The following is a 22979-nucleotide window of genomic DNA, read 5'->3' as shown; positions in this document are numbered from 1 at the left end:
ATTTACAGCCTCGGAAACCCTGTACAGGGTCGCTATGGGTCGGAACTGACTTGACGGCACTTAACAACAACAACAAAGGTCACTGGTAGCGTAGTGGTTACAAATCAGGCTGCGAACCTCAAGGTCAGCAGTTAGAAACTACCAGCTGCTCCACGGAAGAAATACGAGGCTTTCTGCTCCCGTAAAGATTTACAGCCTCGTAAACCCTGTTCAGGGTCGCTATGGTTTGGAACCGACTCCACGGCAGGCACATAAGAACAACAAGTACCTAGGTAAAAAATGTCGCCTCTGTGCTTTACTTTGAGAGCTGTTATTTTAAAACACAGGCAGCACCGTTTACTCCAGGGCCTTGTTTTGCTCTCTGGTCAGGAAGCCCTGGGACCAGAGCTGTGCTCTCTGCTAGCCCCTCTCGGTTTTTTTCAGATGTACAGGGACCTCACCAAACCCTGATGTTGCCTCAGGTGGGTCCTCCACCCAGTGGCTCCGGTTTCACACAAGGATTGCTGACTCACTGCTGTTCTTTCTGCCTCTCATGGAAAGTTCTACCTGTTTTGGGCTCATTGACCCATAATGAGAGAGGACCTCAGTTGGCCTCCTTTGTGGGTGGGTCTCTGTGTTTCTACCTTAGGTCGTTTACCTGAGAAGGGAAAGAAAATGATTGTCTTTCCTTCGTTTTGGGCCCTAGATGTTTTTCTGCCTCAGGGCCAGCCCTGGCAGATCCCCACCAGGCGGGCCTTTTCAACTCTTTGTTTGGAGGGCATTTCTCTGCTTTCTAACTAGTAACTCTTCTATCCCCTGCTCCAGACTGTGACGGGGTGGTTTAAGAAACAGCTCTGGTGCCACCCTGTGGCAGACGTGAGCACAACTACAGTTTAGAGGGGAAACCGGGAGCTGGTTCCCGCCTTTCTGAGCTGCCATTGCTGTGTCTTAGGATGGCTGGACTCCAGCTGATGAAGCCTTCTCTCCTCCTACAAGCCGCCCCTAAAGTCCCAAGTCAGGCAGGTGACAGGGACTTTGATTTTCTTTTTTAGGGCTGTTCAATCTGCGAGGATCAGATGTGGAGCACAATCCAGTATTTTTCTCATATGCAGTCATTGGACTGGAGACGATCATGTGAGTGCTTGCCCCACCCCGACAGGACAGCTCCTCACAGCCTCTGTTAACTTCCTACTCAGGCCCACCAGAAGGAGCTCTGATAGTGTAGTGGTTACAAATCGGGCTGTGAACTGCAAGGTCGGCGGTTTGAAACTACCAGCTGTTCTGTGGGAGAAAGATGAGGCTTTCTGCTCCCATAAAGGTTTACAGCCTTAGAAACCCTGTACAAGGTTACTATGAGTCAGAACCTGTTCCACGGCACACAACAACAGGCCCACCAGGCTTGCCTGCTGCTTTATGAATGCACCTTTTTCATTTTGTCTCCTTTAATCGTTGTTGTTGTTAAGTGCAGCTGAAAGTCATAGTGATCCTGTATAGGATTCAGAGGAGTGGCTCATGGCTTTGAACCACAGACCCTGTGCTTATCCTTCAGTCCAGTGCTGATCCTTCAGTCCCATGTCAGGACTCCAGTCTGCTTTAATGGGAGGCATTTATTTATATCCTGCCTCTTTTAACCCCAGAATGATTGAAAATTTCTGTGCAAGGATCTGTTTTACATGAGGTGAGAGAATACGTCGTAAGACCATCAGGGCAAACCTGGACTGAAGGTAATTCACAGAATTCTGGATTCAAGGGCTTGTTCAGGCCATAAGTTTGATGCCAGGCTTTCTAGCAACCAGTGCCAATAGGTATATAGGTTTATAGAACTCTAAGTTCATAGTACAAATCAGCCCAGTTGTCCAGAAGGTCAGAGGTCAGATGTGACACAGGAAAATCCCCTCAGTTGAGCCTGGCTACATTGTCAGAGCATTGCAGTGGCCTTCCCATCAGTTCTCTCCTGTCTGGACAGTGGCCTTCATCCATACAGCATATTCATACAGCAGCTCTTGTAGCTGCTGGGGACCCTGAGGTCAAACAGACAGACAGGGTCTTGGCTTGTTGTTAGGTGCCATGGAGTTGGTACCAACTGATAGCAACCCGATGCACAACAGAACGAAACACTACCCGGTCCTGGGCCAACCTCACAATTGTTGCCACACTTGAGCCCATTGATGCTGCCACTTTGCCAATCCATCTCACTGGGGATCTTACTCTTTTTCTCTGACCCTCCACCTTACCAAACATGATATCCTTCTGACCAAACATGATATCTTTCTCCAGCTTCTGGTCCCTCCTGACAATATGCCGAAGTATGAGAGACAAAGTTTGGCCATCCTGCTCTCCAAAGAGCACTCTGGCTGCACTTCTTCCAACACAGATCTGTTGGTTCTTTTGGCAGCCCATGGTCCTTACACTATTTTTCCCCAACACCATAACTCAAAAACAGCAATTCTTCTACGGTCTTCCTTATTCATTGTCCAACTTTCACATGCATATGAGGTTATTGGAAAATTCCATGGCTTTGGTCAGGCGTACCTTAGACCTCAAGTTGATATCTTTGCTCTTCAACACTTTAAAAAGGTCTTGTGCAGCAGATTTGCCTAATGCAGTATGTCATTTGATTTCTTGACTGCTGCTTCCATTAGTGTTGATGGCTGATCCAAGAAGAATGAAGTCTTTGACAACTTTAATCTTTTCTCTGTTGATAAGGATGTTGTTTATTGGTCCAGAGATGAGGATTTTTGTTTTCTTTACATTGAGATGCAACCATACTGAAGGCTGTGGTGGTCTTTGGTCTTCATCAGTAAGTATTTTAAGTCCTCTCCACTTTCAGCAAGCAAGGTTGTATCATCTGCACATCGCAGGCTGTTAATGAGTCTTCCTCCAATCCTGATGCCACGTTTTTCTTCAAAGAACCCAGCTTCTCGGATTATTTGCTCAGCATACAGGTTGAATAAGTATGGTGAAAGAATACGACCCTGTTGCCCACCTTTCTTAATTTTAAACCATTTAGTGTCCCCATGTTCTGTTCAAACAACTGTCTCTTCGTCTATGTACAGGTTCCTCATGAACGCAATTGTTCTGAAATAATCATACTTCACAATGTTGTCATAGCTTGTCATGTTCCACACAATTGAAGGCCTTTGTGTAGTAAAAAAAGCACAGGTAAACATCTTTCTGGTATTCTCGGCTTTTAGCCAGGATCTATCGGACATCAGCAATGATTTCCCTCATTCCACATCCTTTTCTGAATCTGGCTTGAACCTCTGGAAGTTCTCTGTCAATGTATGGTTGCAGCCGTTTCTGTATTGCCCTGAGTAAAACTTTACTCTCATGGGATATCAAAGATATTGTCTGATGATTTCCGCATTCCGTTGGGTCACTTCTCTTTGGAATGGGCACAAATATGGGTCTCTTCCAATCAGTCTTCCAAATTTCTTGGCAGAGATGAGTATTTCCATTGCCGCCTCATTTTCTTGAAAGATTTCAATTTGTAGTCCATCAATTCCCGGTGCCTTTTTCATTGGCAGTTCCTTCAGTGCATCTTGGACTTCCTCCTTCAGTATCATTGGCTCTTGATCATATGCTATCTATCTCTTGAAACGGTTAAACATCAACCATTTCCTTTTGGTACAATGGCTCTGTGTAATCCTTCCATCTTCTTTTGATGCTTTCTGCATTATTCAGCAATTTGCTCAGAGAATCCTTCAATAACAAAAGTCAAGGCTTGAATTTTTTCTTCAGTTTCCTCAGCTTGAGAAATGCTGAGTGTGTTCTTCCCTTTGGGTTTTCTGACTCCAGGTCTGTACACATTTTGTTGTAATACTTGACTTTGTCTTCTCCAGCTTACCTTTGAAATTTTCTGTTCAGCTCATGTACCTCCTCATTTCTTCCATTTGCTTTAGCATCTCTACATCGGAGAGCAAGTTTCAAAATATCTTCTGACATCCATTTTGATCTTCCTTCTTTCTTTTCTTCTTAATGACTTTTTGCTTTCTTCCTGTATGGTGTTCTTGATATCATTCCACAATTCTTCAGGTCTTCGGTCTTTAGTGTCTAATGTATCAAATTTGTTATTCAGATGATCTCTAAATTCAGGTGGGATGTATTTAATGTCATATTTTGGCTCTTGTGGACTTGTTTTCATTTTCTTTAGCTTCAGTCTGAATTTGCATATGAGCAATTGATGGTCTGTTGCACAATCTTCTCCTGGCCTTGTTTTGGCTGATGATAATGGATCTTTTTCACCTTCTCTTTCCACAGATGTAGTCAATTTGATTTCTGGTGAGGTTCATGTGTATAGTCATCTCTTATACTGTTTAAAAAGGTATTTGATATGAACATATCATTGATTTTGCAGAATTCTATCATGCATTCTCCAGCATCATTTCTGTCACCAAGGCCATATTTTCCAACTACTGATCCTTTTCTTTGTTTCCAACCTTTGCATTCCAATTGCCGGTGATTATTAATATATCTTGATTGCATGTTTGATCAGTTTCAGATTGAAGAAGTTGGTAGAATGCTTCTATTTCATCCTCACTGGCTTTAGTGGTTGGTGCATAAAATCGAGTAATAGTGGTATTAACTGGTCTTTGCTGTAAGCACATGGGTATTATCCTATCACAGACAGCGTTGTACTTCATGACAGAGCTTGATATGTTCTTTTTGATGATGAATGCAACACCACTCTGCTTCAATTTGTCATTCCTGGCATAGTAAACCGTGTGGTTGTCAAATTCAAAATGGCGATTACCAGTCCATTTCAGCTCACTAATGCCTATGATACCGATGTTTATGCGTTCCATTTAATTCTTGACAATTTCCAGTTTTCCTAGATTCATACTTTGTATATTCCATGCTCCGATTATTAATGGCGTCATGTCATCACGGTCGACTCTGCTTTGAGGAGGCAGCTCTTCTCCAGTCACATTTTGAGTGCCTTCCAATCCGAGGGGTTCATTTTCTGGCACTATATCTGACAGTGTTTCTCTGTTATTCATAAGGTGTTCAGTGACTAAATATTTGGAAGTAGTTCGTCTCTCCTTCTTCCTAGTCTGTCTTCGTCTGGAAGCTCATCTGAAACCTGTCCACTGTGGGTGAACTTGCTGGTATTTAAAATACTGGTGGCATAGCTTCCAGAATCATAGCAACTCACAAGCCACCACAGTACGACAAACTGACAGATGTGTGGTGGGTTCCTGGCTTAGCGTTGGGGATATGAGAGTGTCCTGGGGGATTCAGATGCTTCAGTGGCACTTTTTGGTCAGGTGGGTTTGAGGGTCAGAGAATAATGAGGAACATAACTGAGCAGAGATGAAGGTGAGTATGACTGAGACAGGCTGTTAGGTGGGTGGTGGGCTGGGGAACAGGGCTGGAGAGGAAGGGTGGGCCAAGCAGCATTCTCTGCATCTGTGGCAGGCAGGCCGGGTGTGGGGGAGCTGGCATGTGTGGAGGTGGTACAGTGTGGTGTGGTTGCAGCCAGAGTGTGAGGCCAGAGGTGAGCAGGACCACTTCAAAAGGACCTTTTTAGTCATGTTTACGAGCTTGGACTTTGACTTGAGGTCAGTGGGGAGCTGTTGAAGGAACTTTCCAGAGGGAGCTCCAGGATCAGACATGAAAGACTATCAAATCATGGCTGTGAATGTGGAGGGGTGGGGACAAGACTAGAAGAGGTAGGGCCACCTGGAGGTGGTGGCACTAGTCCAGGGGAGAGATGGAGGTGCCCGAGTCTGAACTTGAAAAAGGATAAAGTGGGCAGATTTGATGAGGATGTAGGCCTCAGGTCGAAAGATCCTGTTGAATTGGGGAAGGAGAAGACTAAGGAGGACAATGGCCAGGTCCTGGCCTAAGCAATTGGGTGAATGGTGATAGTGCTTACCTGGACAGGGGGCACAGACTGGGGAAGGAAAAGCTGCTTGGCTCTGACTTGAGATCCCGTGTGTATGTGTGTGTGTGCCCCTCATCTGCTCATGCGTGTGCCTTCCCTTCCCTGCCACCCTGTGGCTCCTCTGCAGGCTCTTCATTGACGGTGACCGCATAGATGACCCCAGCGTGAAGGAGCACCTGCTTCTTGACTTGGGCCTGGACGCTGAGTACAGAATCCAGGTGGTTCCCTACAAGTCCCTCCTGAGCGAGCTCAAGGCCCTGTGTGCTGACCTCTCCCCGAGGGAGAAGGTGTGGATCAGTGACAAGGCCAGCTATGCTGTGAGCGAGGCCATCCCCAAGGTTGGTGGCCCCACTATGGATCCTCTCTAGCCTCCCGGACTCCAGCTGCTAGCCCCTACCTGCCCTGGAGTCATAGTGAGAGTCTGGGCTTTGAGAGTTGGGAGGGACCCTGACCTGGGTTTCCCAGAGTAAATTTTGGTGTATGCCTGATCAAATATAGCATATGAGATCATGATGTAAAAATGATTTCTGAAGACAAAGTTGAATTTAATAAGCTAAATGGGTTTTCAGAGTTCCTGAGAGTAAAGGGGTGGCAGCACCCTGCCGTGCCCCCTGAATTCTCACCACTTGTGAGAGTCCTTGATTTGGAAAAGCGTCCTCTACACCGTGTCCTTCCCATCCCCCTCCTGTCCAGCTACATTTCAGTTAAGGGAACCTGAGGCCCAGGGCTTGGTGAGTTGAGGATTTGCCTGCGGTCCAATGATAGTGCTAACCCCACCTTTTTCTGAACCCCTGCTGGGCAGTGCTAGGCAGCTGACACCCGTCTCCTCATTGACTTAGGGTTGGGGGCAGAACTGGAATCTGGTTCACATTAGATGGAGCCTTTTCTACTGTGTGGCCCTGGGCCTATGACAAGTCCAGTGATGTCTGATCCACTGAGCAGTGGTCATCCTGGGAAAAGCACAGTTAGGGCCTCCAATCCTGGCTTTCCGCTGTCACTCTGCTGTGGCCTCTAGCAAACCCCTCAGTTACTCAGAGCGTCTAAGGAGAATGAAGAGAGTGCGTGCCCTTGAGGAGCACTGTGCACCTGGGAGGCAGAGTTCCAGCCTGTTCCCACTCCTGCAATATCAGACCATTGATTGTGGCAGAGGTGTAACCCCTAGCTGAGGGGAGGGGTGGGAAGACCTTCCTCATCAGACCTGTGCATCCTGGGCAGCAGGAAAGAGCCCCCTTTGAGTAACAAGAAAGGATTCTTCCTTTCTTGTTGTGATTGGTTAGTGATCTCTGACCACCAGCCCTGGAGCCTGGAAAACCACTATCTTGCTGATGGCTGGCAGCCAGCAATCTCAAAGAGCTTGGGGGTGGGAGATAGACGAGAAATACCTGTTTAATGTGCTTTCTCTGTTTGAATGAGCTCAAATCCCTGCATGATGCTCTAGGAAACATCAACTAAAATGTGGAGGTGGTCTTGGGGCCCCAGGGGACAACTGGGTAGGTCCTACGGGGAAGCTCTTCAAATGAGTTGTCTGAATTGTGTTGTTCTTGGTCCTGGTGAGTGGAGCCAAGCTTGGTTTCCCATGTTACTGCCCCTGCCTCTAGGATCATCGCTGCTGTATGCCTTACACCCCCATCTGCATCGCTAAAGCTGTGAAGAATTCAGCCGAATCTGAAGGCATGAGGCGAGCCCATGTAAGTAGAAGGGATGTATGGGTGGTAAAAGGCCCAGCTCCTAACTACTGTGACTTTGAGCTGGGGACAAGATCATACACAAGTTCTTGGCCTCAGTCTCTTGGTTCTGCTGGCCTTCCAGAGTTAACTAGTAAATGAAATAAGATACTCAGTGGGCTAGATCTTTACAAAGTGTAAGGCACAATGCAAAGAGATATCATGATAATAACATAGATGATAGTGATAATGGTTAAGAGGAAGCCTTTTAAGAGACCTACGTTTGGTTTTAAAGCCAGGGTTGGGTCTTGAAAAACCTGGGGCCCCGAGCTTCACTTCAGTCCTCTGGAAGAGCTGTCTGGGCTCTGAGGCTAGACCACTTCTGGTTGGTACTTGAACCATGGAATAGCTCAGGAACCCCTTTCCTAGTGATGGGCACTGCTTTAAACGAGCTTGCAGTATATACTGTAAAGACCTGCTTGCTCACAGTTTGGTTCAGTAATACAGCTCTCAGTATCAGATTAGCAATCATTCACAATGGACTCATACCACTGTATCAGTTATCTTCTCCCACCCTCTCTCACCCAGACCCATCAGGAAGAGAGTCCTTGGGGGGAAGTTACAAAGTCTGAGGCTAGAAGAGACATATTAAATAATTCACTACACCACAGGCTGGGCCCTGAGTTTGGCCATCAGATTTTCAGTAATAACTTGAAGAACTTGTCTCCATTGTTTGCCTAGATTAAAGATGCTGTTGCTCTCTGCGAACTCTTCAACTGGCTAGAGAAAGAGGTTGGTTCTCAGTCTTTGTTAAATGTGTGGGTAGAGAGTATATAGAAAAAATCTACATATGATTCCAACTGTGGAGTTCTCCATGCAATGTTGACCATGGAGTATAAGCTCTTGATTTAATTTTAGTGTTCTTTCCATCATTTTTTCTGGAAGTTTGGTGTGTATGTGTTTCAAATTCCTTTCAACTGTAGAAAACAGTAACAAGGATTAAGAAAGAAACAGATAGCACAGCAGACATTTTGTTGGGCTAGGAAATGATCTTCAGCATGTGAAAATGGCCCTTATAATAATATTGTGAGCAAGCTGATTGGATTAGGAGAAAATGATGTTTTTTTGGTACATTTAGAAATTCGGTTCAAACCTGTAACTCATATTCTCACACATGTAACTTTTTTTCATGCATTTCCTCCTTATTTAGCTTTGTGTAAAGCATTTTTATGTGTCTCAATGAACAGCGGTGATACTGTATTTTCTAGTAATCAGTTAGTATCATATCACAGTGTGAGCATTTTTGGTGGTGTGAGGGAGGCCTTACAAAATGACCCACGTGATGACGGCATCTCTTGGCTGGACTAATTTACTTAACCCATTTCTCCTGTTTTGAATTTTTTTGGGATTTAAAATTTTTTGCTATTGTCAGTAATCCTGTAATATTATCTTTTGTATGCTTGTTGTAGGATGAGTTCCTAAAATGCTTTTGAACTTTTAAACTTGAATGCATTAAGTTTTCAAAGCTTTTGGTGTGTTATACAGAGGCAGAATAGTTGAGTGCAAAATTAAACAGATAGAAACCCTTCTATGTAAGATTGTTTTGATGAAAACCTATGGAAAATCCCTCCATGCTAAAGATAACAGAAGGAGCTCTGGTAGTGTAGTGGTTATGAGTCGGGCTGCTAATCTCAAGGTCAGTGGTTCGAAACTACTCGCCATTCCATGGGAGAAAGATGAGGCTTTCTGCTCTGGTAAAGATATACAGCCTTGGAAACCCGATACAGGGTTGTTTGAGTTAAAACTGATTTCACGGCACATAGCCACCCCCCCACCCCCCCCAGCAAAGACACGAACTGTGTCCTGTAGTGTCATCAGTGGGCTGTGGGAACTGAGGAAACAGTAAGCTGTGGACTTACACCATGCATAAGAGACACACATGAATTTAATTGATTTCACCAGGTGATTTCTAAGCAACTTCCCTTGTAGGTTCCCAAAGGTGGCGTCACAGAGATCTCAGCTGCTGACAAAGCTGAGGAATTTCGCAGGTGAGGATGGTTTCAGGGAGGGCCCTGACTTTCAGCACCATGAAAAGTCAGGAAGCCACCTTTCCTCTGTGTGTGTGTTGGGGTGGGGAAAGTTGGGCAGTCACATGGCACAATCCTCCCTTCTAGCTCCAACCTAGGTCTCTCTGTTCTAGGCAACAGGCTGACTTTGTGGACCTGAGCTTTCCAACCATTTCCAGTACGGGACCCAATGGCGCCATCATTCATTACGCGTAAGGCATGCCAAGGAGCATGATACCTGGCCTTGTTGCTGCTGCCGCAGAACAGCCTAAATCGAGGAGAAACAGTATTCTGCCAGAGGCCTCTGTGCCTACCTCCATGTGTCTGCTGAGACTGTTCACCTAGGGGACAGTGTTGTGGGCTTTGAGACCTTATTTTCTCTAAGCCTCTGCCTTTTGGGTGGTGCCTTCTCTTGCCTCAGATGAACGGTGTTGCTATTCTCCACCGTACCCCACATGTAGTCAGACAGATTCCACTTTTGTCTCTGAGGCTGTTATTGCTGTTAATGCCATCAAGTTGGTTCCGACCCACAGCAACTCCAAAGCTGTTGTTGTTGTTGTTAAGTGCCGTCGAGTCGGTTCCGACCCATAGCGACCGTGTACAGGGTTTCTGAGGGTGTAAATCTTTATGGGAGTAGAAAGCCTCATCTTTCTCCCGCGGAGCGGCTGGTAGTTTCGAACCACTGACCTTAAGATTTGCAGCCCGATTCATAACCACTACGCTACCAGAGTAGGAGCCCTTAAATCTGGCTGATGAGACTTTTTGAGTGTTTTTCTTTTCTGATAACTAGCCTTCTGGATGCACTCGTCCAACCATCGTGTGAGCTCCATCACCTTTATAACAAACTCTTTTTTACTAGGCACTGGGGCCCCTATTATATGTAGCACCCTATTATGTGTAGCAGAGACTGTTCTCTGCCCTATAGGCTTGAAGCCCGGCTTCTCGGTCTGTAGGGACTTTCATCAGATAGCCTATAAACAGCTGAGCCACGAGACCAGAGGGGCACTGGCACGTTTAGGACGAATCGATCTGCCCATGGAGATGATAGGGCATGCCCTTAGGCTTTGCTCAGCTCACAGCATTTTCTCCTTGGGTATTTTGAATCAGGTGCTTCCCTATTTGTGTGGTGTGCATCCATGAAACAACACTTTCATCTGTTTCTATGAGCTTGCCTTTGGCCACAGCTGTTTCCCCCTTTTTATTATTAATAACTATTTTTGGAATTTTTAGTCTTGGGGAAGGTTTAGAAGATGGGAGAGACAGTCAAGATATGACAGTTATTTCACATAAAAATGTTAAAGGGACTTTAGTTTTTGTCTCATGTTTAACTCAGATGATGAATTTCCTGGCTGGATACCATCCTAGAATTTTGTAAATAATGAAGGCATTAAGAAATTTTTCACCAAGGGAGACATGTTTGCTTCTCGTCAATAGTGTTTTTGTTGCTGTGCATTGGAAACCCATTGAGAGGCTGTGCCCTGGAGGGCTGGACGCTTGTCTGGCTGTCCTGTGTTGGCCACTCAGTTCATGTGCCCACCAGCAGCCTCACTGCTGAGGAGAGGTGGCCCCTGGCACTGAAGGAGCCTGGCTGTGCTGACATTCCCTTTCCCATGTCTCAGCACAGTGCTGTTGCCTGGAAAAGGACTTAGGGCAGGTGATTCCCTCTGTCCTGGGAAGAACCATTCCAGCATAAGAATATCACAGTCCCCTTCTTTCCCAACAAACCCCTTTTATTTTTCATCCCACATTGGGGCATTCACCTGTTTTTCTGTCTGGTGGCCTGAGGAACAAGTTGGGAGGTACCTGATAGACCAGGACTGAGGTATAGGGAGCAGGAGGTTGAGGCAGGAGGCTCTGCCCCAGCCCTCTAACACCAGTGAGCTCTGTGCTGACTCCTGACTTTCCTCTTCCCACTTCCAGGGACTCCAGCTTGGGCCAGGTGATTGTACTGATTTTAGCAGCTTTTCTCTTGAACATACAATGTTCCAGATAAAAACCAAAGAAAAGTTAAAGAAATACAAGTTATTCTCCCTTCCCTTAAAGATCCATTAACTGAGTCTTAGTATTAGTTGGCATAATTGTCCCAAGAATAGTACAAGGAACTCTTGTATACCCACTTCCCAAAGTCATTTAATGTTTACATTTGTGGAGTAATTGACTTTTAACTTTCTTAGGCCAGTCCCTGAGACGAATAGGACCTTGTCCTTGGATGAGGTGTACCTCATTGACTCAGGAGCTCAGTACAAGTAAGTGAACTGGGGCTGCCATGGGACTTGGCAGCTGAGTAGGCAAGCCAACCTCTCACCGAGAACACACGGCTGGTGTTGGGATCAGTTGGGTCATGGAATTCTGAATGCTAGCAGAATTCCGGAAGCTATCCGTTCTACATCAGGGATGTAGCTGAGGGAGTTTTAAGAGATGCCCTCAGTATTTTCAGGGTCTTTGTCTAGTAAGCCCCTTGCCATCTGAATAGAAATAATCAGTTTCAGCCTCTTGTGGGAAGACGGTAGTGGAAATAGGAGCACTATTTACGTTGCCATCTTCCCACAGCTTCATCTCAGCAATGGTGTTAACCTGTGGAACAGCCTTCGGATGGAGACCAAGAGTCTGAGTGCCAGGGGCTGGCCAAGTTCACGCCCACGACACCCGGCCATCCTTGTAGTCACACACTGTTTCATTTTGAAGTCAAAGCTTAGTTTGATTGAAAATGTATCTGTCCTTTCTTGGGCAGGGATGGAACCACAGATGTGACTCGGACCATGCACTTTGGGACCCCTACAGCTTACGAGAAGGTAAGGTGGAAGCAAAACACTTGAGAGGTCTTTTCTGCTTAGTTAAGAAGATAATTGCTTTTATGAAACGGGATGGTTTAAATAAGTAAAAAAAAATTAAAAAAAAAAAAAAAATATATATATATAGAGAGAGAGAACAGTGAAATAGCTCAATACTGTGGAGTCAGCCTTATCTCTTCTGGGGGACTTGCTTAATGAATTACTGGTGGGCCGGTCACTTGGAGGAGTTTAAATAGCATTCTGTTAAGTTCAAGGCAGCTCAGACTCAAGTTGAAACAGCTTTGGTCTTTCTTCTGCGTCAGGAACTCATTGGAGGTGGAGATGGGGGCGTAATGGAGCCTATGTTTGACAAACAATGTCTAGATTTGATTCTCAAAGGACCTCCCTCCATCCCCCACCCACTCACACACACATTTCTGTGACTTAACTCTCTCAGAATCCTCTGAAATGACAGTCACTGTTCAGCTACCGGACTGTCTGACATGGCCATGAAGACTGGTGTGTCTGACGTGGAGCAGACTGTGAGGTACAGAGGTCCATCCAGGAGTTCAGAGAGAACTAGTCTTAGGTCTTCTTTGCTACTTCCTGGCTCTGTGAGTCACTTACTGTCTATAAAAATGAAGACAAGAAGATTCACTTGTCCGACTGGTCCTGAAGGTTCCTGTGAGTCCAGCGAATTTCTGACTCATAGGCCCTGCTCAGTATATGTTGGCCGCGTCTCTGAGTTCATCTTTTTTCTAAGGGAGCTCCTTCAGGAGGTCTCTCCAAGGAAGAGCGTCTCGGAAGATACTGTGGGACATTTGGCCCCTGCCTTGCCCATTTGTGGGCACCAGCACCTTAAAAGAGTTTAAACCTTGGTCCAGGAGACCCTTTGTGGTGATTCTTGTGCTGTGAGAAGAGCCCCTGAGCAGATTGAGGAGGTTTTGGTCCTGACTCACCACCTTACTGGCAAACCATATAACCTTCTGAAGAGTGATTTTCTCAGGCAGTGAGGATAACCTTGAGTATATGAGGGGCCTTCACAAAGTTGATGGAAACAGTCCATGATCTCTTCACTCCATTTTTCCATGAACTTGTACATGATAGTAAGGAGCAGTGCGTCTGTAAAGTGAGGACAATGGTGCCTGTGTTGTGAGGCGTGGGATTCCCGGGCCCGACAAAGAGGAATCGCTCAGTAAAAGGTAGCTGGAATCAGCAGGCTTTCCAAGGCTTACGTGAGAGAGCGTGTCAGTGTTGACTACATACCAGGCTTCTGTGGGGGTCAGCTCGGATTTATTTCACTAAATTTACTTTTAAGATCTTCTACCAAGTTGGTCCCATGGCCAGACATCTTTTCTACCAGACTTTTTTTTTTTTTAACCCCAATTTGTTCTGTGGCTTTGCAAAAAAACTTAACAGGCAATAACTAAACTGTCCAAAACCAGCTGCCCCCTTTCTGCAACATGCCCTCTGGGCTTTCTTTGGCAGGAATGCTTCACGTATGTCCTCAAGGGTCACATAGCTGTGAGTGCAGCCGTTTTCCCGACTGGAACCAAAGGTAGGTGGTTCCTTCTGCCATGGGGGTGGGGGCTCTTTTTTCCAACTAGCAATCAAGCATGTCTAAGTTTGAGTGGATGGACATGTCCTCTTCCCTGCTTCAGGCCCAGCCCGGCACGTGGTATGACTGAGCTCAGAGGGCCTCCCAGGGAGTCACGCTCAGGACTGGGCCATGAGTCAGCTGTGTTCCTCTCTCCTGACCACCTATGGTGTGGAGGAAACGTGGCAGCTCCCAGAAGAGGGCAGGCCAGACATGAAGGCCTTGGGGCCTCGTGGATGGTGATGTGGCCTCGAGTCTGCCTTCAATACTGGCCCTTCTTCCAGGCTTCCTGTTGGGATTAATTTTACAGGTAGCCTGACTTTAGATGTGTACCCTTCCACTCGAGGACTGATGCAGGGGGCATTGGACTGGAAGCTCACCAGATGAGCCTTGTGTCTGGTCAGATCAGCACTTGTCTCTATGAGGCTCAGTTTCCTCCTCTGTTGTGCCTATCTGCCTGCTGTGGTCTGGTCAGAATCTTGTAATTCTGAAGTTTTAGAGCAGGGAAGGAAGCTGCTTCCCAGTCGTCTAATGCAGCCTGGCCTGCTGCTGACGTCCATTCCCTCACCCCTTCCTGGACAAAGGGTCCTCCAGTGTCAGACTGAACTCCAACGTGGCTGGGGAGCTGCCCTCCTCAAGAGCTTGGATTGTTAGAAAGTTTGTCCTTGTGCTGGGCTGAAATCTGAACCGCCCAGTAACTCTCACCCACTGGTTTTTGTTTCACCTTCTGGAATCAGACGTCTCATCTCTAGGGTGCTTTGCAGATTGAACAGTACTGTACAAATAACATCAAGTGGTTCTTTTTCAGGCCACCTTCTCGATTCCTTTGCCCGCTCAGCCTTATGGGATTCTGGCCTGGATTACCTGCATGGCACAGGACATGGGGTCGGGTCTTTTCTGAATGTTCATGAGGGGCCTTGTGGCATCAGTTACAAAACCTTCTCTGATGAGCCCTTGGAAGCGGGCATGGTTGTCACTGATGGTAGGTGACCCTTCTGTAGAGGCATATGTGGGTCCTCAAGCTTTTGTTGGAAGATTTTTTGTTGTTTCTTATTTTTAAATTATTTTCAAGCAATTTGGAAATAATTTTCCCTTATCACCTCAAGTTAATCAACAGTAAATAATTTTTCTGGTTATAAAAGTGATAAATGTTCATTTTAGAAAAAGTGAAAGTATGGAGCAGCATAAAGAAGAAAACGAATCTCTTATGTAATCCCCCTCCATCCCCCCCCCCCCCCCGGGGGAAACCTGGCTTACTATCTTGAGACGTTAGCTTTTTGTCCTTGGTATACATATGCCCCTTGTCTTATCACTGAGATTACATGAGTTTTCTGATTAAATATGCCACCTGTCACAGCCTGTGTGAGTATATTTGAATGACTGCATCCAGTATTATGGTTATGCACCATGATTGGTTTAACAGATTCCTCACTGTTGAACTTGTAACCAGTTTTCAGGAACAGCAGGGGCTTATTCTTTTGTGCATCCTGTCTGTTGAAAGTGGCCACCTGGGAGGAGACATGTGGGCTCTGATACCCAGGTTGGGTGGGCCCTTCACCTGTGTTGTTGACGAATGAAAGTCTGTGTGTGTAGGGCCCTGGTGTTGTCCGCGTCTCATGGTGGCTTCGCTTTGTTTTAGAACCAGGCTACTATGAAGATGGAGCTTTTGGAATTCGCATTGAGAATGTTGTCCTGGTGGTTCCTGTTAAGACCAAGGTATTTCTTGTTCTTTCCTTACTTCCTGTGCTCCTCAGTGGAGACAGATGAAGACTTTTGGCTTTGGAGTCCAAAGTATCCTATTCTGAGACCAATTTGGAGCCCCAGAGGTGCAGAATCCTGATATTGGGGATGTGGTTGGGAATCACTCTCCTGCCCGGTAAAGTCAGAAAGAAGTCTTTAATGAACTGGACCTCTGTACTTGAATTCAGAGAGACCCCGACAGGCCTGTGTTTCACGACTTGGGGTTCTCAGCTTGTCAGAGGCAGCTTGTCATGAAGTCTCCCCTACTTCATGGATGTTTGTTACAGGGACCAATTTGTGGGTCCCTCTCAGACCCTGACTCGGTCTTCAACACACCCTTCAGGTGATTTTTATCAAGTCAAGTTGCAAAACCCTGAGTTATACTATGGCTCAGTTTCCTCATGCAATAAAAGATGGGTGTTTCCCCTCCTCACCAACCTGTATTACCAGGTTCCCAGGGTGACACCTGAGGCTTTGCTTTAAAGACCTGCTCCTCCTCCAGTGGTTGAGGAACTTGAACAGTTGAAGAGAAATTGGCTTTAGAGCCTGCAAGGAGGCTGACTGCAGGGACTGGCTTCTCCTCTGAGCTGACGCCCTGCTCTACAAGAGGCCTCCCACCTCACTCCGACGTCCTGCATTGAGCAGAGACCCCTCTGGTTCTACACCAAGGGGAGCAGACAAATGCGTCCCTGTAGGGATGGCTGGGTCAAGGCAGACCACGTGGTTGACTGTTAAAAAGAAAAATGATCTCGGGAATTTGTACCCCAGCACAGTTTTGGGAAGTAAAAGCAAAATTGACCCTCCACCTCAAACTTACACCTGACCCCTGCTTCTTCTCTATCACTGGTGGGCACTAGCCTGTGAGCCTGCCTACACCCTCCAGTGGCAATTTCTGACGGCATAGAGGACTTCAGATTGTGCAGCAGGGAGCTCCTCGGAAGGTGGACTGTGCTCATGGGCACCCCACGTGCCTCTTAAACATGGTGACCAGCTGGCTTTTGGTTCCCAGTTACAGCAGGCTCAGAGGGGTGGCCCTGGCCTCCTGGTGGTTCACTGAGGTCAAGAGTCAAGGTTTCTGTTTTCTTCCCACAGTATAACTTCAATAACCGGGGAAGCCTGACCTTTGAACCTCTGACTTTGGTTCCGATACAGACCAAAATGATAGATGTGGATTCTCTTACAGACAAAGAGGTAATCGAGAAGACTGGGGGTGGGGTGGGGGGGCAGCCAACTTATGTTCTCTTCCCTATTTTCACTTAAAAATTCAGAGGTCTGGGCTAAGCCAGCTGAAAATTCTAGGTCTTTTAGTGACTTTTCTGTATTTGTTGGACCTTTGAATAGAGCTAGCTGTACTTCCTCCAGTCATGGTGGGGGGTTGCAGGGCTTTGTGGGTAGGGCCAGTTTGTGATTGTTTTCTAGGAGGACAGGAGTCATAGCTACACTGAGGCAGGTTTAGCATGAGTCTCCCTTACGGAAAGCCAGATGGGTGGTGGAGTCTCTTGGCCACTGCACATACCAGGTTGTTTTCCTGTGGTTCTTGACATGTTAAGGAGGTGAGAAGCAAAATGAGTGTTATTTTATGTTGTTTTCAAGTAAATGAATTGAGAGGTGGTACCAGCCCTTCTTGATTACTGCTCTGATCACTCAGTATATGAAACTCTTCACAAGATCCAGGTGCTGTTGAGTCAGTTCTGATTCATAGCGATCTTATGCACAACAGAACAAAACACTGCCCACTGAGCCCATTGCTACTGCCACTGTGCCCATCCATCTCGTTGGTGGGGGGGGGGTGTCTTCCTCTTTTTTGCTGATCCTCCACTGTACCAAGGATATATCCCTCTTCAGGGTGCTGATCTGTATCCAGGCACGCTAACTGTACCTCTGCCCTAAAAGAGAGGGCTCTTGCCTTTGACTGATTAAGAATAGTCAGATGAGGCAGGGTTTCCATATGAGCAAAAGTTTGTTATAAGAAAAAGACGGAGAGGGCTTACTGCAACACTTTACCCCTCACTCCCTGAACAAAGGCTTTGCTGGGGTTTTAAATAGTTTTAGGTGGGAAAAGGCATCATGTTTGTTTCTAGGGATAGGCAGGGATTTTTGGGAAGTGACACATTTAAGAAGGCCTGTGCTAATTCGGTGAGCATGCAGCATTTCTTCAAGATTGATTGCACCACAAAGGCCTGTGGTCGGGGCAGACAAAATTTATCATGGGATGCCACACATGCTTGGACTCAGACGTTTGAGTCCCTCCCAAGGACTGCTATTCTCTGCTCAAGCTGAAGGTCATCCTTCAAGATGAGCAGGACCAGTCCAACCTACAAAACATCTTACAAGTAGGTAAAATACAGATTAAAAAAAAAATTTCCATTGTGAATTGAGTAAAAGTTTACAGAGCAGAACATCAGTTTTATATTTACGAAATCACACATTTTGTTTCACCTCAATGACTCCAGTCCCCTCCATGTAACAACAGTTATCCCACTTCCTCCCTGTGGGTCTTATTTCCATCCCACCTGCCTTCCCATCCCTTCTCAACTTTGTTCTGAAGAAAATGTTGCCCTTTTGATCTTGAATGGTTGACCATGCCATGGTGCGCATACTTTACTAGCATTGTTGTTCCCCTATATACTTATCTACCTCCTGACTGAAAATTGAGCCACAAGGGTGAGTTCTGTTCAGACCTGAAGGGTGGTTAATGGCTGTAATCTTCAGGCTCTTCCAGTGTCTTTCTGACCATTAAGCCCAGTCTTTTTTTTAACATAAGTTTGAGGTTTATTCCACATTTTCTTTCAACTCTCTCTTGGACTTTCTAATGTGATCCCTTTCAGAGCAGTTGGTAGTGGTAGCTAGGCACCATCTAGTTCTTCTGGTCTCAGAGTTGTAGAGCCTGATGTTCACATGTCCCATTAGTCCATTGGACTAGTTGATTATAAGCATATTCACTTTCCAGCACTCTTCTGTCTTCCCCACATGGAGAGACCAATAGTTGCGCCTTAGATGAATGCTCATGAACTTTTAAGATCCCAATTGCTACTCAGCAAAAGAGAAAATAGAACATTGTCTTTGTTGACTGATATGTCAGTTGATCCTGGTGTCCCCTGAGACTATGGTCCTGAGCCTCCAGCTCGTTGCCACAAGTTTTCATTGTTTTGTCCCATCACATTCATTCATAGGTGTGTGTGCAGCAAAGGTCAGTACCCATGTACAAACGTCCTCTGTCAAACTCATTTATTCGTGGGTATACACACACTCTCCCTCCCATCCCTGTCAGCCAGTGTGTCTGTCCATGCATCTACCTGTAGAACGCTGTTGTTGCAGGCTTGTGAAAATATGGAATTCTTATGGATGGTGTGTTTTACAGTAAACATACTGTAAAATGGCAAGGTCTTGTGATTAATGCTTTCAGATTCCAAAAGGCCCCCTGGACTCCCTGTCGCAAGTCCACTGGAAAAGTTCACAGGTCTTGGAAAAAAGTTCAGATCCTACACTACTTTGGGCTCACAAAGCTTCCCAGGCCAGGTGAGGGGACAGGCTTAGAGACTGTGGTGTAATGGGATCAGGAAAGTGACCGAGGTCAGAGCAGAAACAAGCATCAAAATAGGGTGCAAACAGGCCATGCTTGATGGACAAAATAGTTCCCAGACCAGGAATCCAGAAGGACACATATCCTGAGGGCAGAGCAAGGCAGGTTGTCTGAAGCCCTGGCAAAAAGCAAATGACTTGCAAGGAGACAAGGAAAGGGCTAAGCAGGGTGGTGTTATTCTCGGAGTGAGAAGTTCTTGCTGCCCTGCGGCAGCCACTGGCTGATTCATGTGTCTCTTGAGGCAGGGACCTGACCATGGGGACACTTTTCTGTCCTCTGAGGACCGAAGAGTGGTAGGGGCTCCTCCCAGCTGGGAGCCTCTTCCCCCATATCCAGCTCACAAATGGATGGTGGGGAAGGCCATTTACTTCCGGCAGACTCATCTGTGTTTGTGCCACTCTGCTTGGTCTTTGGTGTGCTTGGTTTAGTGACAGTCTCACACAGGACACAAATGGGCTCCACTGGTATGAGTTTATTCAGCTTCCTACTTGGATACAGGACAGAAAACAGCATCTCAGCAGAATCGTGTCATGTGTGTCTCTTTGACATCTGGGCCTTCACTCCCGCCTATAAGTAATGACTTAGTGAAAAGAAATGAGACCATACAAGTGGTTATGAGACCCACCTTGCCTAGAAGCCCTGTGCCCCATAGGAAGCAGTATCTCTGTAATGGTCCTTGGGCACAGCTTCTGGAGTCTTGGCAATGGACCCTGCAATTAGATGTCTCTCTGTAATCAGGAATCCAAGCCCAAGGCGATGGATTCCTATGGAGCCCTTCTAGGTCCTCCAGAGTCTTTTCTGTTCCCAAACGAGACTCCCCGGGAGGCATTTCTCCCACATGACAATCCACTTAATCAGCCTTCCTGGGAAGCAGGTTTTGAGGGAGGTTATCTGAGGCCCGTTTTCCTTGAAGTAGGAGGACAGGCTTTGTCAATCCTTGACTCACAATCCACTCCCATGACCTTGGGCATAGACCAGTGGGATCACTTCTGTACTTTGTCTAAGTCACTGTACTATTCTCTTGTCCAGTTTGTTTTTTATGGCCCGTAATGTCTTATCCTGAGGTCATCAGCAATAATAGAAGATGACACACAGTGTTTAGGGTCATTTATCCCTTTTAAGGGATCTCTTCCCCATAGACTACTTACTGAGTCTGGGCTTCATTTTGTCTGAAGTCATGTTGATACCCCAGAGCAAGGTTCGGTCCATTGGGCTTTGAAAACACATGGGCATTACGCCTTAGGATATTCCAGATGGCCGTTAGCAATGACATTAGGAAGTTTCCATCATTTGTCATTGGGCGGCAGCAGCAGAAGACTTGGATTAGACAAGAATGCAGAAAGTTTGCACACTTATCAGAGCCTTGGGAATGCTGCTTAAAGGGCCCTGGGAGTGTCCGCTGACCCCAGCCCTGCACCAGGCTACTGCTGTCGCCCTGCTGTTGAGCAGCTTTGGATGGCAGGCTGCCTTGTAGATCTTTTGGCCTTGCTGTGACACGGCTTTCTGCCTGCTTTGGACACCAGCCCTTCTTCTGGGACAGAACCGCAGGCAGGCTGTAGGTGGCTCACATCAGTGGGATTGGAGCCCTGGCTGAGTCAGCTGGTGGTCAGTGTTGTCATCTCTCTGCCTTCAATCCCTTGTGGTCTTGACCCCTCAGTCAGGCCTCAGGCAGAGTGTTGTCTCCAAAGCCACTTTTTGGTGTGTGTAGGGGGGGTGGGGGTGGGGTGGTAATTCCACTGCCTACTCACATGGTATTTGGCTCATTTGCACCAGCCACATGGACGGTGATATTGTTGCAGCCTTACTGCAACTGGGTGTCCAGTCAGGTCTGCTTCCTGGGTGGGGAAGAGAGTGGGTTGGTATGCTCTTGGTAACACTGGCTTGACTACAGACTTGACCCCCACCTTCCCCTTCATGGGGAGGATTTAACCCTTTTACTGCTGCACACTGTTAGGTTATAGGAGGATCTGTCCCTCGCCCCAACCTGGGTGGGCAGTCTCGTCAGCATCTTCTTTCTGATCCTTTTATCTTATCCTTGTGTGGGGGCTACATTTGGTTGAAGGCTTGAAAGTCAAGCTTACTCCCTGCACCATCGTGCAGCGCCACAGTCCTGACCACCGAAGACTTTGTGTTTCACTAGACAACCACATGCACCAGAGCCACAGGGGCTTGGCTGATCTCAGTTTACCCTGCTGCACCAGGAGATGCAGGGCAGGAAACTCAGTGTGTTGGCAGGTCAGCTTCTTAGCAAGAGTTTTCACCCCAGTCCAGGGGCTATTCTTCAGGCACCTCCCCGCCCCCTTGTCTACCTTTTCAAGAGATGGCTCAGGTGTACGGGAGTGAGACCACACAGGTGGGTGGGTAGAAGAGCTACTGACTGAGAGGCCCTATGCCCAGTGGGAACTGGTTGGCATTGGACTCTCTTGTAATGACCTGTGGGTATGGCTTCCAGGGTCTCCTCAAGGGGAGTGCCTGGTTAAGGCCAAAGGCGTGGGTGTCACCTGGCATTTATGGTTCCCTCAGCAGTGGTTCTCAGTCCACAGGCAGCAGACTGACCAGGGAGTATTTTCACCATTAGTGTCATGGTCTCTCACCCAGCTGGCAGGCCTTTTTCTCAGGTCTCCGGGGAAATAGAGCACAATGAAGTCACCAGTGAAGGGTTTTGTGCACCTCACTCTGAGCTTGTGACCTCAACCCCGGGGTTCCTTGCTGATGCCTGGGTAGTGTTTTGGTGAGGCCATGAGGCTGACCGCTGTCTGTCTTCTGTCCCTGCAGTGTGACTGGCTCAACAACTACCACCTGATCTGCAGGGATGTGATCGGAAAGGAGCTTCAGAAGCAGGGTCGCCAGGAGGCCCTCCAGTGGCTCCTCAGAGAGACGCAGCCTGTCTCCAGACAGCACTGATACCTCCCTGGGTTTGGGTTTTGTAAAAAGCTCTGAGGAAAGGGAGAGATGTGGCAAACCCTTGCCATTTCTGCCTCTCTCTTCCTTCCCCCCACCTCTCCTTTTTAAATTCTTAAGAAGAATTGCAAAACTTCTAACCCTCTTTGATATTTCCTTGCAAATACTCAATCTTACGATTTTTTAAATGGCTGCGAACAAGCCAAGAATAAAATTGCTGCACTGGATGAGGGTGTCCCCGAAAGCTGAATGTTTGTTAAGGGGGTCGTCCAGTGCAGCCTCAGGATGCCCTCTGGCCAGTGGCGGTGGAATGGAGTGCTCTGCCGTGCAGACTCCAGGTGCTAGTGTCCCTCACGATCACCTTCATGCCCACAGATTCTATTTATGATCAGTGAATAAACACGTCCGAACTCTGCCCTGTCCACTTGTCTCTTTCCTCATGGTTCCCAGCCATTCAGGGGAGGTGGCCTCCAGGGCCTGGACTTCTGGCAGACATTTTCCAGATGGAAGGCTCCTTCTAAGGAGAGCTCCCTAGCCTCCTTGTATTTTTTCTGGCTTAATTGTAAATCTCTTTTTCTTTTCTTTAGAAATTCTGTTATTTTGGTGAGTATTTTTCTTATCTCAGTGTGTTTCTGATTTTAAAAATTATATGTAAAAATATGTATAAAACAACTTGTAAAAGCACGATGTCTTCCATAATTCAGTAGAGTAGCTGCTGTCAGTGGCTCCCCACATTGCCACATAATTCATTGTTCCATTGTTTGTATCTGAGCAAACTTTCTTGTACATGT

General features: G+C 46.8%; 1 protein-coding gene across 1 annotated transcript in view; it reads left to right on the top strand.

Moving 5' to 3' along the window:
* XPNPEP1 (X-prolyl aminopeptidase (aminopeptidase P) 1, soluble) overlaps positions 1 to 22226 on the top strand; it is a 60802-nt gene extending 38576 nt beyond the window's left edge. The window contains exons 9-21 of the mRNA XM_006831327.1: positions 1032 to 1113; positions 5994 to 6204; positions 7465 to 7554; positions 8272 to 8322; positions 9520 to 9578; positions 9731 to 9808; positions 11771 to 11842; positions 12328 to 12388; positions 13856 to 13925; positions 14773 to 14946; positions 15604 to 15680; positions 16797 to 16895; positions 22063 to 22226. Coding sequence (XP_006831390.1) covers positions 1032 to 1113; positions 5994 to 6204; positions 7465 to 7554; positions 8272 to 8322; positions 9520 to 9578; positions 9731 to 9808; positions 11771 to 11842; positions 12328 to 12388; positions 13856 to 13925; positions 14773 to 14946; positions 15604 to 15680; positions 16797 to 16895; positions 22063 to 22191 — 1253 coding nt within the window. The 3' untranslated portion in view covers positions 22192 to 22226. The remainder of the gene's footprint in view (positions 1 to 1031; positions 1114 to 5993; positions 6205 to 7464; positions 7555 to 8271; positions 8323 to 9519; positions 9579 to 9730; positions 9809 to 11770; positions 11843 to 12327; positions 12389 to 13855; positions 13926 to 14772; positions 14947 to 15603; positions 15681 to 16796; positions 16896 to 22062) is intronic.
* The last annotated feature ends 753 nt before the right edge of the window (positions 22227 to 22979 follow it).

This window comes from Chrysochloris asiatica, unplaced genomic scaffold (genome assembly GCF_000296735.1).
Source record: "Chrysochloris asiatica unplaced genomic scaffold, ChrAsi1.0 scaffold00003, whole genome shotgun sequence".
In the NCBI taxonomy this organism is placed as follows: domain Eukaryota; kingdom Metazoa; phylum Chordata; class Mammalia; order Afrosoricida; family Chrysochloridae; genus Chrysochloris; species Chrysochloris asiatica.
This window is presented reverse-complemented; position numbering and strand designations above follow the sequence as displayed.